The sequence below is a fragment of the Lottia gigantea genome, assembly GCF_000327385.1.
Source record: "Lottia gigantea unplaced genomic scaffold LOTGIsca_194, whole genome shotgun sequence".
Lineage (NCBI taxonomy): Eukaryota > Metazoa > Mollusca > Gastropoda > Lottiidae > Lottia > Lottia gigantea.
The window spans coordinates 70,875-85,679 of NW_008708376.1; the positions used below are offsets into that span (position 1 = coordinate 70,875).

The window sequence follows — 14,805 nt, forward strand, 5'->3', positions numbered from 1 at the left end:
TCATTATTATAATGATTATTATTATTATTATTATTTTTATCATTATTATTTTTATCATTATCATTATTATAATTATTATTATTATTATTATTATTATTATTATTATTATTATCATTATTATTATTATTATCATTATTATTATTATCATTATTATCATCATCATTATTATCATTGATATTATTATCATTATTATTATTATTATTATCATTATTATTATTGTTATCATTATTATCATTATTATCATCATGATTATTATCATTATTATTAATATCATTATTATTATTATTATTATTATTTCAGGAGGGAGAGGGGCCAATTAATATTGCCAGTTTCACATTTGTAATGATAGATATCACTGGAAAACAACACTAGACCCATAGACAGATTTATTGGTTTTTATTAAGTCATAATTTTTTTAATATTTGTTAATCTTCTAATCCAAACCAAATCATTATTTTTTCAGAATTCTGTGAATTTAATAGCAGAGATTATCAGAGAAATTCCCAAATTAGGTGATGATTCTAAAGAGACATTGTATGTTTATAAACAGAAAGTAACCTCACGTATAAAACAATCATGATTTAAGGGAGAAGAATGTGGATGTTTAGTAGTGGAGTTCAATTAGTGAGAGGATGGTGGATTGTTTGTGTTATAAAGTCATTAAAGAGAGAATAAACATTACAAGAGAAATTTAGTCGGGAGTGAGGTTCCAATTCCAGTGGCATTTGTTTGGCTAGTTGCTAGGCTGACTTTGACTTCCTGGTTTCAAATTTTACCATTGAGTTCTTAAATACGTGCTTGTAGGAGGTAAAACTCCATTCATTTCATTTTCATTTTTAAATTTTCTTAAATGCCTGGTGCTGTGAGTTCTCTTGACAATTCTGTAGCCAAGCGATTCCCAGCAACATCACAACATGACACATTCATCTATTCTTTCTATCCTCGATGGAAGGATATATCCTTCAGAAACTGTAACACCAAATTTTTTTATTGTATCTGTTCGACTGTTGGTAAATCAAATGGCGTTGAATATTTCAATGATTTTGCATATAGAAAGATTCAATCATTGGTGAAAATCACTTTCTAATTTGTTTTGATTTTTAATGGAGCTATATTTGACTGCCCTGGAAACAACGCCCTAACTTGCTAGTAACTGATCTATCCCATGAACCTAGAAAGTGACAATCTGTCACACAAGATTATATTATGTGTTTAAAATAGCTTATTAAAGGAACACTACCTCTTAGAATGAACATAAAATTGAGATTTTCAGAATTAGCCAATATTAATTATGGGACCTACCCAGCACTATTTCTGTACAACAATCCTATATAATCTGATAAATCTGTAAAACTAAGTAACTATTGATAACGCCTAGAAGTCCACTGATGAATATTCTCATTGGTCAGGTTTGAGAAGATTAATTTTATTTTCATTCTAAGAGGTAGTGTTCCTTTAAAATCAATAGTGTTGATTTATTGTGTAACATGTTTTTTTGTTAAATTGAAAAATTAACAGTCAATAGAATTAATCTTGTTTTTATCAATCGTATTGAGCTCTATCAGCTGGTATAGTAAATATTTAGATGACTATACAGATAGCTGAAATTGAGCTCTCAGTTGGTAAAGTAAATATTTAGATGACTATACAGATAGTTGAAACTGGGCTCTATCAGCTGGTAAAGTAAATATTTAGACGACTATACAGATAGCGGAAATTGAGCTCTATCAGTTGGTAAAGTAAATATTTAGATGACTATACAGATAGCTGAAATTGAGTTCTATCAGCTGGTAAAGTAAATATTTAGATAACTATACAGATAGCTGAAATTGAGCTCTATCAGCTGGTAAAGTAAATATTTAGATGACTATACAGATAGCTGAAATTGAGCTCTATCAGCTGATAAAGTAAATATTAAGATGACTATACATATAGCTGAAATTGAGCTCTATCAGCTGGTAAAGTAAATATTTAGATAACTATACAGATAGCTGAAATTGAGCTCTATCAGTTGGTAAAGTAAATATTAAGATGACTATACAGATAGCTGAAATTGAGCTCTATCAGCTGATAAAGTAACTATTTAGATGACTATACAGATAGCGGAAATTGAGCTCTATCAGCTGGTAAAGTAAATATTAAGATGACTATACAGATAGCTGAAATTGAGCTCTATCAACTGGTCAAGTAACTATTTAGATGACTATACAGATAGCGGAAATTGAGCTCTATCAGCTGGTAAAGTAAATATTTAGACGACTATACAGATAGCTGAAATTGAGCTCTATCAGCTGGTAAAGTAAATATTTAGACGACTAGACAGATAGCTGAAATTGAGCTCTATCAGCTGGTAAAGTAAATATTTAGATGACTATACAGATAGCTGAAATTGAGCTCTATCAGCTGGTAAAGTAAATATTTAGATGACTATACAGATAGCTGAAATTGAGCTCTATCAGCTGATAAAGTAAATATTTAGACATTTTAAGACCAAGGTATAATTTATTACAATAAACCAACATATATAATAATAGTAATAATACTGATAGTAAAAATCTCTTATTTGGTTCTCATCGATTTTGATTTTAAAAAGTAAAAATTATAAAAGATTTGATTTTTATTGCTCGTTATTTCCCACAGTCTGTCAGACATGATCTTCATGGTGTTATATTTATTTATTTTTACCATTGTTGAGAATAGTTGATCGACTGAAAATAAACAAATAGAATTAAAAATCTTGTGTTTTGAATATTTTAAAATGAAATGTTGTTTTGGGTCCCTTATTTTCTACTCTTAATCTGTGAATAGACAAGGAACTGTTTACAGTGCAGAATAATTGATACAAACAAAAAAAGAAGTGAACACATGAGGAAGTCAGGATATGGTGTTTCTTCTATTTTCTACTGTATCAATAATCCTGCATCAGACACTGTACATCGTCTATTGCCACCTTTAAAGAGGCTAATGTAGGTGGTTAACCCCATGCAGTTTGCAATGAGGGAATGTTTGAGGAAAGTGCCAAAAGCCTACTCATTTTTTTTTCGATTTCCAACTGTAGAGGGATCTTTACCATGCATAGCTTGTAGCAGTTCTGTTCTACTGTTCTGATAAAAAAAAAATCCTTATTGCACACTTTTGGGGGTTGCCTATTTATATTATATCAATCAGGTGCAGAATAGGGGGCTTGCAAACTTGTTTTTATAATTACACCAACAAATATGACAGAAAAATAATCTGCTTCAGCAATGTCTCCAAAACAATCTAATACGAATGCTCATGAAAAACTGTTTTGACCTTATCAGTTTCTTACAGTCTGAATACTTTCAGCTATAGAAAAATAGATTATAAATTCTACTTACTGATAATCTGTCAGGTAATTTAGCAGTATAAACAACGTAATTATTTTTAGATTGTCCTGGTTTCTGATATCTGTCATAAATCCACATTATATATTAATAATACATAATAATACATTAATAATACATAATAATACATGAATAATACATTAATGATACATAATAAAACATTAATACATATATACATTAATATATATAAGCTTACTTAATTACTTATAGATTTATAAAAATATAAATTATGAAGCTAATAAAAGGGAAAGCTTTGCTATCTGTTTGACATACGTCTCAGAAATAGGAACTTTTTAGCTAAGTTAATCAGTAAGCATCATGGCAGCTCACCGTCAACATTTGAGGCAGATATCAATAATAACTGTAGACATTCTCTTCACAGATGTAGAGTTCTGTTCAAACAGTTAATAAATGATATTTGTAAAAGTTAATGAATTTGTCTTACTTTTGTATATCTTGGTCAGTGATACCAGGAGGACTACCCACTTTACGAACACCATCAACTTGGCAGTCATAAGATGACTGAGGTTTCATTGCTGATGCCATGGCAAACTCAGGATCAGAGTCATACAGATTCTGTAAAAAAAAAAAATAATAATTTAGAAATATTAAGATTAGGAAACATGATTTTATTTTATTTCATTTTGTAGGCAATGCTACGCTACGTTAGTAGCCTATCAGTAATTTTCTTCAATTCTTGGTTTTATGACACATCTTTTAAAATAATTGTAGCCTATCATGACTATTTTAAGATGATTATCAGTATCGTAACATTGTTTCTAATTGTTACTTTTACAAAAAAATTTAAAATGTGATTCTGTAAACATTGTGGTTTGACAATACTGCCTACTTACCTTCATTTGTTCTTTATGTAAAGCTTTCATATCAATAAACCTTTGTTTCCTTCTTGCTTCATGATGTTCATTGATTCCAGAAGCAGCCATTTTGATTTTGTTTGCCGTCTGCGAGAGCACTTTCCTGACACCCACCCTAGCCAGTGGTCTTTATTTTGACCTTTTTATCCTTTTGTGACCACAAAGTGTGAACAATCAATAAAAAATTATTTCGTTGCTAAGAAAACATAAACAATAAACCACCATACTCGCCTTCATGACAGAAAACTCTAAAGAAAAATAACTCTCATTAAGAAAAGTCTGGACAATTTGTCTACCGGAAACATAAATTTCCATAGTGATCCGCCATTTATGTAGCTGTCAAATTTATTATTTTGGAAGTTCAGATCTGATTTATTGGTATTTCATGTAAAATATATTTATTGTGTTGATTTGAAGTCTGCCCTACAAGATGATGGAGAACGAGGACGAGAGAAATGTTGATATCAGGTAAGACAGAACTGTTTCATGCACTGATTTGATCATTTATGACAGTTGACGAGATGGTTGAGTAAATGTTGTGGGGGGTGCGTCTTTTGACAGCCGAAGACGTTATTGTTTTGCATTTAAACACATTCTTAAGCTAGTATGATTCAGCTTTGATTGAAATTTTTGTCAAGAGTTATTTAACAATTGCATTAAGTAATTTAGGGTAAATTTATAATGGCTAAGCTAAATAGTTAACTGAGTAGGCGTATCCATTATATAGTCAACTTGGCACCTTACTTACCATGTTTTGGACCATTTTGACCAGCTTCTAAATTTACTTTAGGCTTTTGAAGAAGGTGGTCAATGCACCATCCCTGAACACTTTTAAATCCCAATAAACACATGGGCTGAACACAAATTCTCTACAACACTGCTATTTCCACTCCTTCAAGCAAAGTTTGAGCACAGTGATGCTGATAATGATTTACCAGAGGCCAGCTCACAAGCTAATAAGAGAGCTGTACGGGTATTTATATAGTATAAGTTTTATGAATAACCATCCAGAAGAAAAGTAACAGTTTTAATAATTCAGTAACAATCATCTGGTATATGATATTTTACAGTATGAAACCGAAGTTATCCCTGATAGAAGATGTCAGTTTACCAGAAGATACTAGTACTGGCACTAATAATGATGACACGTCTAATGATGTTCCTGAAGCCAGTCCAGTTGCTTTACAATTTCTAGCTGACCTGGGTGAGTAATGTTTAGGTTATGTGATCAAATTTTGGTAAAATTTTATAATAACGATAAAAGTATATTAAACTGATTATTTTATATGGATTAGAAGAAGTCCAATAAACAAGGACATGATCCTGTCTAACATTCAGTCCATGGAGACAAACATAGACTCTTTATTTTACATGAGTCAGCATTAGGTCCAATACACCAAGGTGACATGATCTTGTCTAACATTCAGTCCATGGAGACAAACATAGACTCTTTATTTTACATGAGTCAGCATTAGGTCCAGTACACCAAGGTGACATGATCCTGTCTAACATTCAGTCCATGGAGACAAACAAAGACTCTTTATTTTACATGAGTTTTGAATTAGTTCTAATACACCAAGGACATGGTCCTGTGTAATATTTGGCCCGTGGGGACAAACATAGACTCTTTATTTTACATGAGTTTTGAATTAGGTCTAATACACCAAGGACATGGTCCTGTGTAATATTTAGCCCGTGGGGACAAACATAGACTCTTTATTTTACATGAGTTTTGAATTAGGTCTAATACACCAAGGACATGGTCCTGTGTAATATTTAGCCCGTGGGGACAAACATAGACTCTTTATTTTACATGAGTTTTGAATTAGGTCTAATACACCAAGGACATGTTGGGGACAATATAATGAATGATACGATATGAAGAAAAAATGCATTGAGTTAACTGAGTTAAAATAAGCGTAAAGTCAATTTGATAAATATATGTTTTGACGACTAATGTAGAACATTGAGCCTTTATCTATTTGAGCTTTATTCAAAAAATATCTCTTATTATAGGATAGTTACTGTTACTTTGAGAAAATTTATATTTTATTCAGAATGCTTAGGATCTGTTACTGTTTTAACTGGCATTGAGCCTTAATCTATTTGAGCTGTATAGAAATCAGTGCAGGCTACAAAAAAAAATCTCCTATTGGAGGAAAGCAGGCTTGTACTTTGAGAACAGTTATACTGGTACTTGATATTTCAGAATATTGTCACTTTGATAAAAGTGAAATAATTTTTTCTGAATGAAATTACGGTAAGAGGAAAGTTATATTCAATATTTCACAATGTTATTTTGAATTAATCATCTTTTTATCATTTTTCAGTTCCAGAAGTAGATTTTAAATATCTGATGTTTGATGATAAATTAGTGACGTATTCAGACACGGGGAAAGAGTTGGGTGAATTTTGTGTGACTATTGAACCAACTAAACATTGTAATAAAGAGTGTTTTCTAGTACACGCTAATAGTCATGGTGCTATAGATGGTGTACCATGTGGAACGTCTATTACCTGTTATGTCACACGAAATCTAGAGACAATTGAACAGCATCATCATGAATATGTTAATGTAGGTATAACATACTTTAAAATTCTATTATTTTCATTGGCTCTTGATTTCTTAAATTTGTTCTTGTAAATTGGGGAGGAATAACAAATTTTAAAATGATTGCTTTACTGATCAAATTTAAAAAAATGAGAAATTCTTTATTTTCATGCACTTAATTAATGGATTTGTCCTCTGAGGCATATTGGGAAGTATTTTTCATGAAATTTATGTTGTCTGAAGTATTTTGAACATGGGTATTTTATTTAGTTTATCCAAGAAATCCATATCACATCGGTGTCCTTTAGAAATTGAGATATATTGTTTTGTCAAAAATAAATTTCATGTTCAATTTCAGCTGGAGAATTGTCCATTAGATCGTAAAACAAACATAGTGAGACAGGAGACAGAATATACTGTTAATAGAATAATAACACAGGGAGAGGTAGGTTAGATTAATCGTTACTTGTAGAGGGAAGGTTGTTAGTAGATGACAAGTTAACGTTCGCTTCCAGCAGATGCTGATATCACAGACTAGGTAGTTGTTGGTAGATGACAAGTTAACGTTCACTTCCAGCAGATGCTAAATTTAAAATTTTTATGAATTTCAAACAGTGGTTTAAAAATATATTACCTGGGCATACGTAGAATCTATATTTTGAAAAAAATAGCTTGAAGGAATGTGTTCTGATAGTCTTAATTAATATTTTTATTGCAGTCAATAGTTAGACAGAATAAGGTTTATTCATTAGAAGATATGAAAGGGTTTATATCAGAAGGTAAGACTGTTTAGAATATTCTCATTGTACACTTCTCACTCCTGATCAATGAGTTCTTGTAGTTTGCTTATCTTACAGTCAATATCTGTCGTGAGGTTGATAGTTCATTATTCACTCCGTCAGATAAAATTGGTCGTAAATCTTTTAATTCAAATGTTAACTTTTTGATTGGTTAATAGTGTATACGTCTGGAGCATCGAAATCAAAACCCCCTTTTATCAGTAGAAGGGACAGTGGTTCACTTTATCTAGAAGCTGTGTATGAGGTGGTGTATTTTATTCAAAACAAATTTCTATTAATGTTGTAAAATTAACCTTGGTTTTTCCAACAAAAGATATAAGATTTGAATGACAATTGTGTTGAAATGTAATGTACTTTGATATTAAAGAAGTGTGTTATACCATAATATATTCTCTTGTATTTCTGTTTTTCTGGAAAGATACTTCAAAATATATCACGTAGATGGCTACATACTCCTACTTTAATATTTCTCAATAAAATTTGATACAGGAGACAAAATGGTAATTCCGGATGTTTGGTTTCACATGTTGGTTCAAGTGACTGAAATATTCTCTATTTCTCAGGTTTTAAATTTCTTGTAGATTTTGCGAGTGAAGCTCATAATGAAAACCGAACTTTTTTTCTACATTTTTTTCAGATTGAAGCTTTAATATGTAAGTCTAGTAACAATTAATTTCTTAATGAAAGCACAATGAAAATAAAACTTTCTGTGTATTTTTTACAGGATCAAATCTCTTGCTTCATCGACTGTTGATAGAAAAAAAGATACCAGAGGGAGATTTTCAGTTGGTTTCTTTTGATTCTGAGTCTATTTTATGCCCAGCAATATACGTAAGTTTATTATTAAAATTACACCGAGAGCTTACTCTTGAACACTAGGGACTAGTCACATCAAATTTTACTACCATAATTAGAAATTGTCATTAGAATGGTATATCTCTACGTCAACTTCAACACTTCTTTTAGTAAGATTTTTTGAGGAACGAGGTTTGAGTTAAAGGTAAAATTATCACTCAAATATTTCTAACATGTTGTTAAAATTAGTAGATTTTGAACTGAAATTACCCAATATGTTTGGTGTATGGTCAGAGGTTTATTTCCTTGTCAGCCCCTTCGACCTGAATCACTGATCACTGATTAAAAGATATTATCATCTATTATGCTGTGATTGAACTCACTGAACAACCGTTGATGACAGTTTGAGAACCACATTGAAACGTTGTAAAGTAATAAACATTCTACAAGTATCTATCAATGATAATTGTCTTATTTATTTATAACTTCTAATTGAAGGATTGAACCCTGGTCCTTCAGGTTAGCGAGCAAACGTGTAAATCACTGAGCCACCCGCGGCTCCCTCAGTACATTAAAAAATTGATTGTTATTATTGTAGAAAAGTTTAGAAGAGAGAACACAGACTGTAGCTAGTACTGAGTTAAGAGTTTATGGTATGGAGAGAACTATTATTTCTCAACATGATCTTCCTACAACCTGGCAATCTTATTTTACAGCTGATGGGTACGTGAAACTTGCTAGACACCAATTAACTTAGCAGTGAACCTTATTCTCAAACACTTAACTTAAAATTTTAGTATTCTAGTCATCTGATTGGCCAATCATTAATATTGATTTTAGATTTAGTTTTATTATCCAATCAGATTACTGTATTTCTTAAAATTTGGATTTTATCTTAGTTAAGTTTTCGAGAATGAGACCACAGGCCAAGTGCCTGACCGTCAATTCTTTAGCTCTTTAGTCATATATCACAGCTTGTAGGTACATGGCAACTGGCAAAACAGCACTAGTTCAACCAGTATGCTTTTACGGAATGAATATGGATCTTGTAGAAGATTTGTCTAGTCACATGATAAACCAGTGTTTATTGAATGTAGATGATTTGTCTAGTCACATGATAAACCAGTGTTTATTGAATGTAGATGATTTGTCTAGTCACATGATAAACCAGTGTTTATTGCTTGTAGATGATTTGTCTAGTCACATGATAAACCAGTGTTTATTGCTTGTAGATGATTTGTCTAGTCACATGATAAACCAGTGTTTATTGAATGTAGATGATTTGTCTAGTCACATGATAAACCAGTGTTTATTGAATGTAGATGATTTGTCTAGTCACATGATAAACCAGTGTTTATTGAATGTAGATGATTTGTCTAGTCACATGATAAACCAGTGTTTATTGAATGTAGATGATTTGTCTAGTCACATGATAAACCAGTGTTTATTGCTTGTAGATGATTTGTCTAGTCACATGATAAACCAGTGTTTATTGAATGTAGATGATTTGTCTAGTCACATGATAAACCAGTGTTTATTGAATGTAGATGATTTGTCTAGTCACATGATAAACCAGTGTTTATTGCTTGTAGATAATTTGTCTAGTCACATGATAAACCAGTGTTTATTGAATGTAGATGATTTGTCTAGTCACATGATAAACCAGTGTTTATTGAATGTAGAAGTCACATGATAAACCAGTGTTTATTGAATGTAGAAGTCACATGATAAACCAGTGTTTATTGAATGTAGATGATTTGTCTAGTTACATGATAAACCAGTGTTTATTGCTTGTAGATGATTTGTCTAGTTACATGATAAACCAGTGTTTATTGCTTGTAGATGATTTGTCTAGTCACATGATAAACCAGTGTTTATTGCCCCATAATGATAATAATATATATTGTTTAAAGCCCATTACATCACAATCGATCTGAATAGACTATACAAGTATAAATCATAGTACAGATCAATTTTACAAAACTAGATAAAATAATTAAATAATAACAAATAATGGGAAAATTACTAAAAACAAAAACAAAAGGATGTAAATTATTATAAGTGTTATAAAGATAACAAGATCTACATTCATTCCTTATAACATCTATCATTTCTGATAAAAACTCCTAAATTTACTTTTTGAAAGTTTCTATTCTTATATAAATCATATGATTTGAAAGGTTGTTTTTTTTCTATCTTGATAAAAGAATAGCAATCGTTCTCTGGTAATTTAAAATATCTCATGTCAACTGTGTTGTATTTTTCAGTCATCTTACAAATAGAGTGCAAGTAGGATCACCAGTTGGTATGAAATTATCCAAAGTACCTGAAGAAATTGTCAGAGGTAGGTCAACTGTTTTAAAGGGACTAGTGCGCCATATTGTGGAATCGATTTGCATCTTGAATATATGTAAAATAGTCTTCAGAAGTACTAGAAATGTACAAAAATTGCATAATTCCAAACTCTGTCTGTATTCTTGAGCTCCATTTCTGACACTCAATAACAAACCAATTCTTATTAGAAAGGGCAGACATATGATTGGACGATGCAGAGGTTAGGTTAGGTCAAAAGGTTATGGTGATGAATGTTCAAGACCTCTGTCTTTAGACCCTAACTGAAGTGGCTATATTTAAAAAAAAAACCAAAAACCTTGAAAGTTTGGTCTAATTTTATTTAGACTGCGTCCCACAACAATGGGATAACTGGATATTAATGTTAAATGAATATTTCAGATGTAGAACCACCTAAACCAGATTTCCCGAAGAGAGAATTAGATATAGAGGAAGATATGCAAATGTATTCACATTATCTTGACAGAAAGGTGGGTAGTAGGTTTTTCTCTTCTTGAGTCAGTGGAGTTATTTCTTGAATGAGAAGACCATCTTTATTAACCCACATGGTGCAGAAAAGTAGGATGTAAAACTCCATTCATGAGAAGAGTGGTGGTATTAGGCTTTTCTCTTTTTGGGTCAATTTCAGTTTTGGTTAATAGAGTTATTTCTTGAATGAGGAGAGTGAAGTTAGAATTTACTTTAGCTAAAAGAAATGAATTGATATTTTCTGTATAAATTAAAGTAGAGTTATTTGACAACTTCTTTGGGATAGCGCTTGATTGGCAACTTCTGAATATGTTCCGTCTGCTCTAATTCACCCTTCAACCGAACAGACGTGTGGAACCAGATTATGTTGCATTCAAAATTTTCTCTTCTATTTCTTTCTCTGTCATTTTGAATTCTGTCTGCACCTGCTTATATTTCGAAACCCGTTTTGAACATTGTTTCAAACATTGTTCCAACTTGTTTTTTTTTTTGAAAGGCTGGATGATTGAAGGTGCAGAACTCAACAATCGAGCAGCTCTGGGTATCACTATCAGACAATTCATAATAATAACAAATAGGATAAAATGATAAAATTATGAACCCTTCTTATTTCCAGAAATATCAATTAGTATGACAGATTTATGATTTATTCAATTCTTACTTCCCAGTAGTTGGAACTGAATTATATGAAATGATGATTCTGTACTCATATTTTTACTTATTTTTTCTCTTTTTGTCTCATTTCAGGAAGAAATAAAGGGAGATCACTATGTTTACATGAAACATCACCCAGAACTAAAAGCTCTCTTAGCAGACTTCCTTCAATTTTTACTTCTGCGTAAACCTAATGATGTCATTACCTTTGCTGCTGAATATTTTTCTGCGTTTTCTACCAGAGTACCAAATCAGTCTCCGTATAATTCCTCTAACGCCCCGACCCCCTTTCCCGTCAGTAGAGACAATACTAGAATAGAACAACTTCGAACTCCCACTCGTTAATAACCCTCCGTCTTCCCCACGTGTTTTTATTTACATTTTATTCATTGAGTATAAAACTTACATTATCTTGTGATATGGTGTTCACATAATTTTAACACAGAAGATCAAAAGAATAGGAACAGATAAAGAATCGTTGGTCTGTCAATAAAACCAAATTTTACCGATTGTTACATTCACTGGTACCAATTAATTTGAGATTAAAAATATTGTACAGAGGTTTTCTTAATGTTTTATCGGGGACACTGATAGTATCAATTTATACCATTCCAATTGTGGTTCCTGCAAATCCACTAAAACTAAGTGTTTGATGATGTCACTAATCGCAAAATATGCTGTATCACATGAGGACATCTCGATTAGTGACGTCATCAAACACTTAGTTTTAGTGGACTTGCAAGAATCACAGACATCTGATTGAAAATTGGAATGGCGCAAATAGTTATTATCATTGTCCCTGATACATATAAAAAATGAAGAAAACCTCTTTACAATCTCTTTAACAATGATTAAGTATGACATGTATTTTGGACGTTTAGTATCGAATTCAATTTTCAAAGTTGCTGTATGTTTTGAAGTATCTTTGTCAGCTTGGCAGTCTAATGAGAGACAAAGTAGGTAATATCATATTTCTTATTTTTAAATCATATTAATATATAAACTAAACAATAGAAAGGCCAAGGTAGAACTAACCTAATATTACTGATGAAAGAGTCATTCAAAGGAAGCAATTATGTTTGGATTTATCAGCAAAAATAAACTGGAAATATTGAAGTATATTTTTAGTATGTTACAGAAAAACCGTGCAGTATTAAACACTAAAAACAAATTTAAACGTATTTTTATATCAATATTTCTTAGAAACGTATTCAACATTTACAACATTCTGTTGTTCATTAAAGATGGGTTTCCTTATTCTATAGTGTCAAATTAAGCAAACTATTTGATTAATTGGTGTTTCTAATGAATTATCGTGTATTCTTAATCATATTATGTTCTTATTGCTTATAATTAAGAGTTTTAACCCATCATAAAGGTCCATGTATGCCCAGACTTTTTGACCTTTCTTGATCGATCACTCATTGGAATTCTGCTGGTAATTCTCTTCTAATTTAGCTAATTATTAATTAATTATTGGTCATTTTCCAAGTCATTAGAACACCTCTACTTTCTATTCATATAAGTATTAGCATTTTCATTTTCATAAATGGAAATAAGGGAGCCCATCTTTGATTTGTTGTTTGAGCAAGTTCATAATTTTGTGTTTCACCATTTTTTGTGTGTAACTTCCTGGATTCAAGGATGAGAATGAAACCTGTATAGTATTTGTATATATTGTATTTGTAAATGTATATATTGTATTTTATCTGTGATGTTAAAGGTATTTTGTGATAAATTGTTTTGTTTTGTTGTAGGAATATTAAAACAGAACCTGAAACATGTTGTTACTCAAAGTTCCATGCTATGCGATCTTCAGACAACTGATCTATTTCAGCTTGCGTCCCTTCTGAAGTTTGACAATTCAAAATCTTCAGACAACTGATCTTTATCAGCCTGTATTCCTACTGAAGTTGGACAAGGAGAGATCTTCAGACAACTGATCTATTTCAGCCTGTGTCCCTACTGAAGTTTGAAAAGGAGAGATCTTCAGACAACTGATCTATTTCAGCCTGTATCCCCACTGAAGTTTGACAAGGAGAGATCTTCAGACAACTGATCTATTTCAGTCTGTATCCTCCACTGAAGTTTGACAAGTAGAGATCTTCAGACAACTGATCTATTTCAGTCTGTGTCCCTACCAACTGATCTATTTCAGCTTGTGTCCCTACTTCAGTTTGACAAGTAGAGATCTTCAGACAACTGACCTATTTCAGCCTGTATCCCTACTGAAGTTGGACAAGTTGAGATCTTCAGACAACTGACGTATTTCAGCCTGTATCCCTACTGAAGTTGGACAAGTTGAGATCTTCAGACAACTGACGTATTTCAGCCTGTATCCCTACTGAAGTTGGACAAGTTGAGATCTTCAGTCAGTTGAGCTATTTCAGCCTGCATCCCTACTGAAGTTTGACAATTACAGATCTTCAGACAACTGATCTATTTCAGCCTGTGTACCTACCGAAGTTAGACAAGTAGAGATCTTCAGTCAACTGATCTATTTCAGCCTGTGTCTCTACTGAAGTTTGACAAGTAGAGATCTTCAGACAAATGACCTATTTCAGCCTGTGTCCCTACTGAAGTTTGACAAGTAGAGATCTTCAGTCAACTGATCTATATCAGCCTGTGTCTCTACTGAAGTTTGACAAGTAGAGATCTTCAGACAATTGATCTATTTCAGCCTGTGTCTCTACTGAAGTTTGACAAGTAGAGATCTTCAGACAACTGATCTATTTCAGCCCGTATCTCTACTGAAGTTTGACAAGTAGAGATCTTCAGACAACTGATCTATTTCAGCCTGTATCTCTACTGAAGTTTGACAAGTAGAGATCTTCAGACAACTGATCTATTTCAGTCTGTATCCCTACTGAAGTTTGACAAGTAGAGATCTTCAGACAACTGATCTATTTCAGTCTGTATCTCTACTGAAGTTTAACAAGTAGAGA

At 31.8% G+C, this 14,805-nt stretch overlaps 2 protein-coding genes across 2 annotated transcripts; one reads left to right on the forward strand and one right to left on the reverse strand.

Annotated features, from left to right (window-relative positions):
• Window positions 1–2,482: 2,482 nt before the first annotated feature.
• LOTGIDRAFT_239111 (hypothetical protein) lies at window positions 2,483–4,393 on the reverse strand. Its single transcript, XM_009052987.1, has 4 exons — window positions 4,220–4,393; window positions 3,811–3,941; window positions 3,360–3,429; window positions 2,483–2,708 (listed from the first exon to the last, which is right to left on the reverse strand). Exons 1-4 carry the CDS (start codon window positions 4,307–4,309, stop codon window positions 2,682–2,684), a joined length of 318 nt encoding a protein of 105 aa, XP_009051235.1. The 5' UTR covers window positions 4,310–4,393; the 3' UTR covers window positions 2,483–2,681.
• A 170-nt stretch (window positions 4,394–4,563) lies between these two features.
• Window positions 4,564–12,205, forward strand: LOTGIDRAFT_239113 (hypothetical protein; the record flags this gene model as incomplete). The annotated part of the gene is made up of 11 exons (XM_009052988.1): window positions 4,564–4,708; window positions 5,311–5,444; window positions 6,571–6,815; window positions 7,150–7,236; window positions 7,510–7,570; window positions 8,316–8,422; window positions 8,985–9,109; window positions 9,368–10,051; window positions 10,654–10,730; window positions 11,120–11,208; window positions 11,954–12,205. The coding sequence occupies exons 1-11, from the start codon at window positions 4,671–4,673 to the stop codon at window positions 12,203–12,205; spliced, it is 1,899 nt and encodes a 632-aa protein (XP_009051236.1). The 5' UTR covers window positions 4,564–4,670.
• Window positions 12,206–14,805: the final 2,600 nt, after the last annotated feature.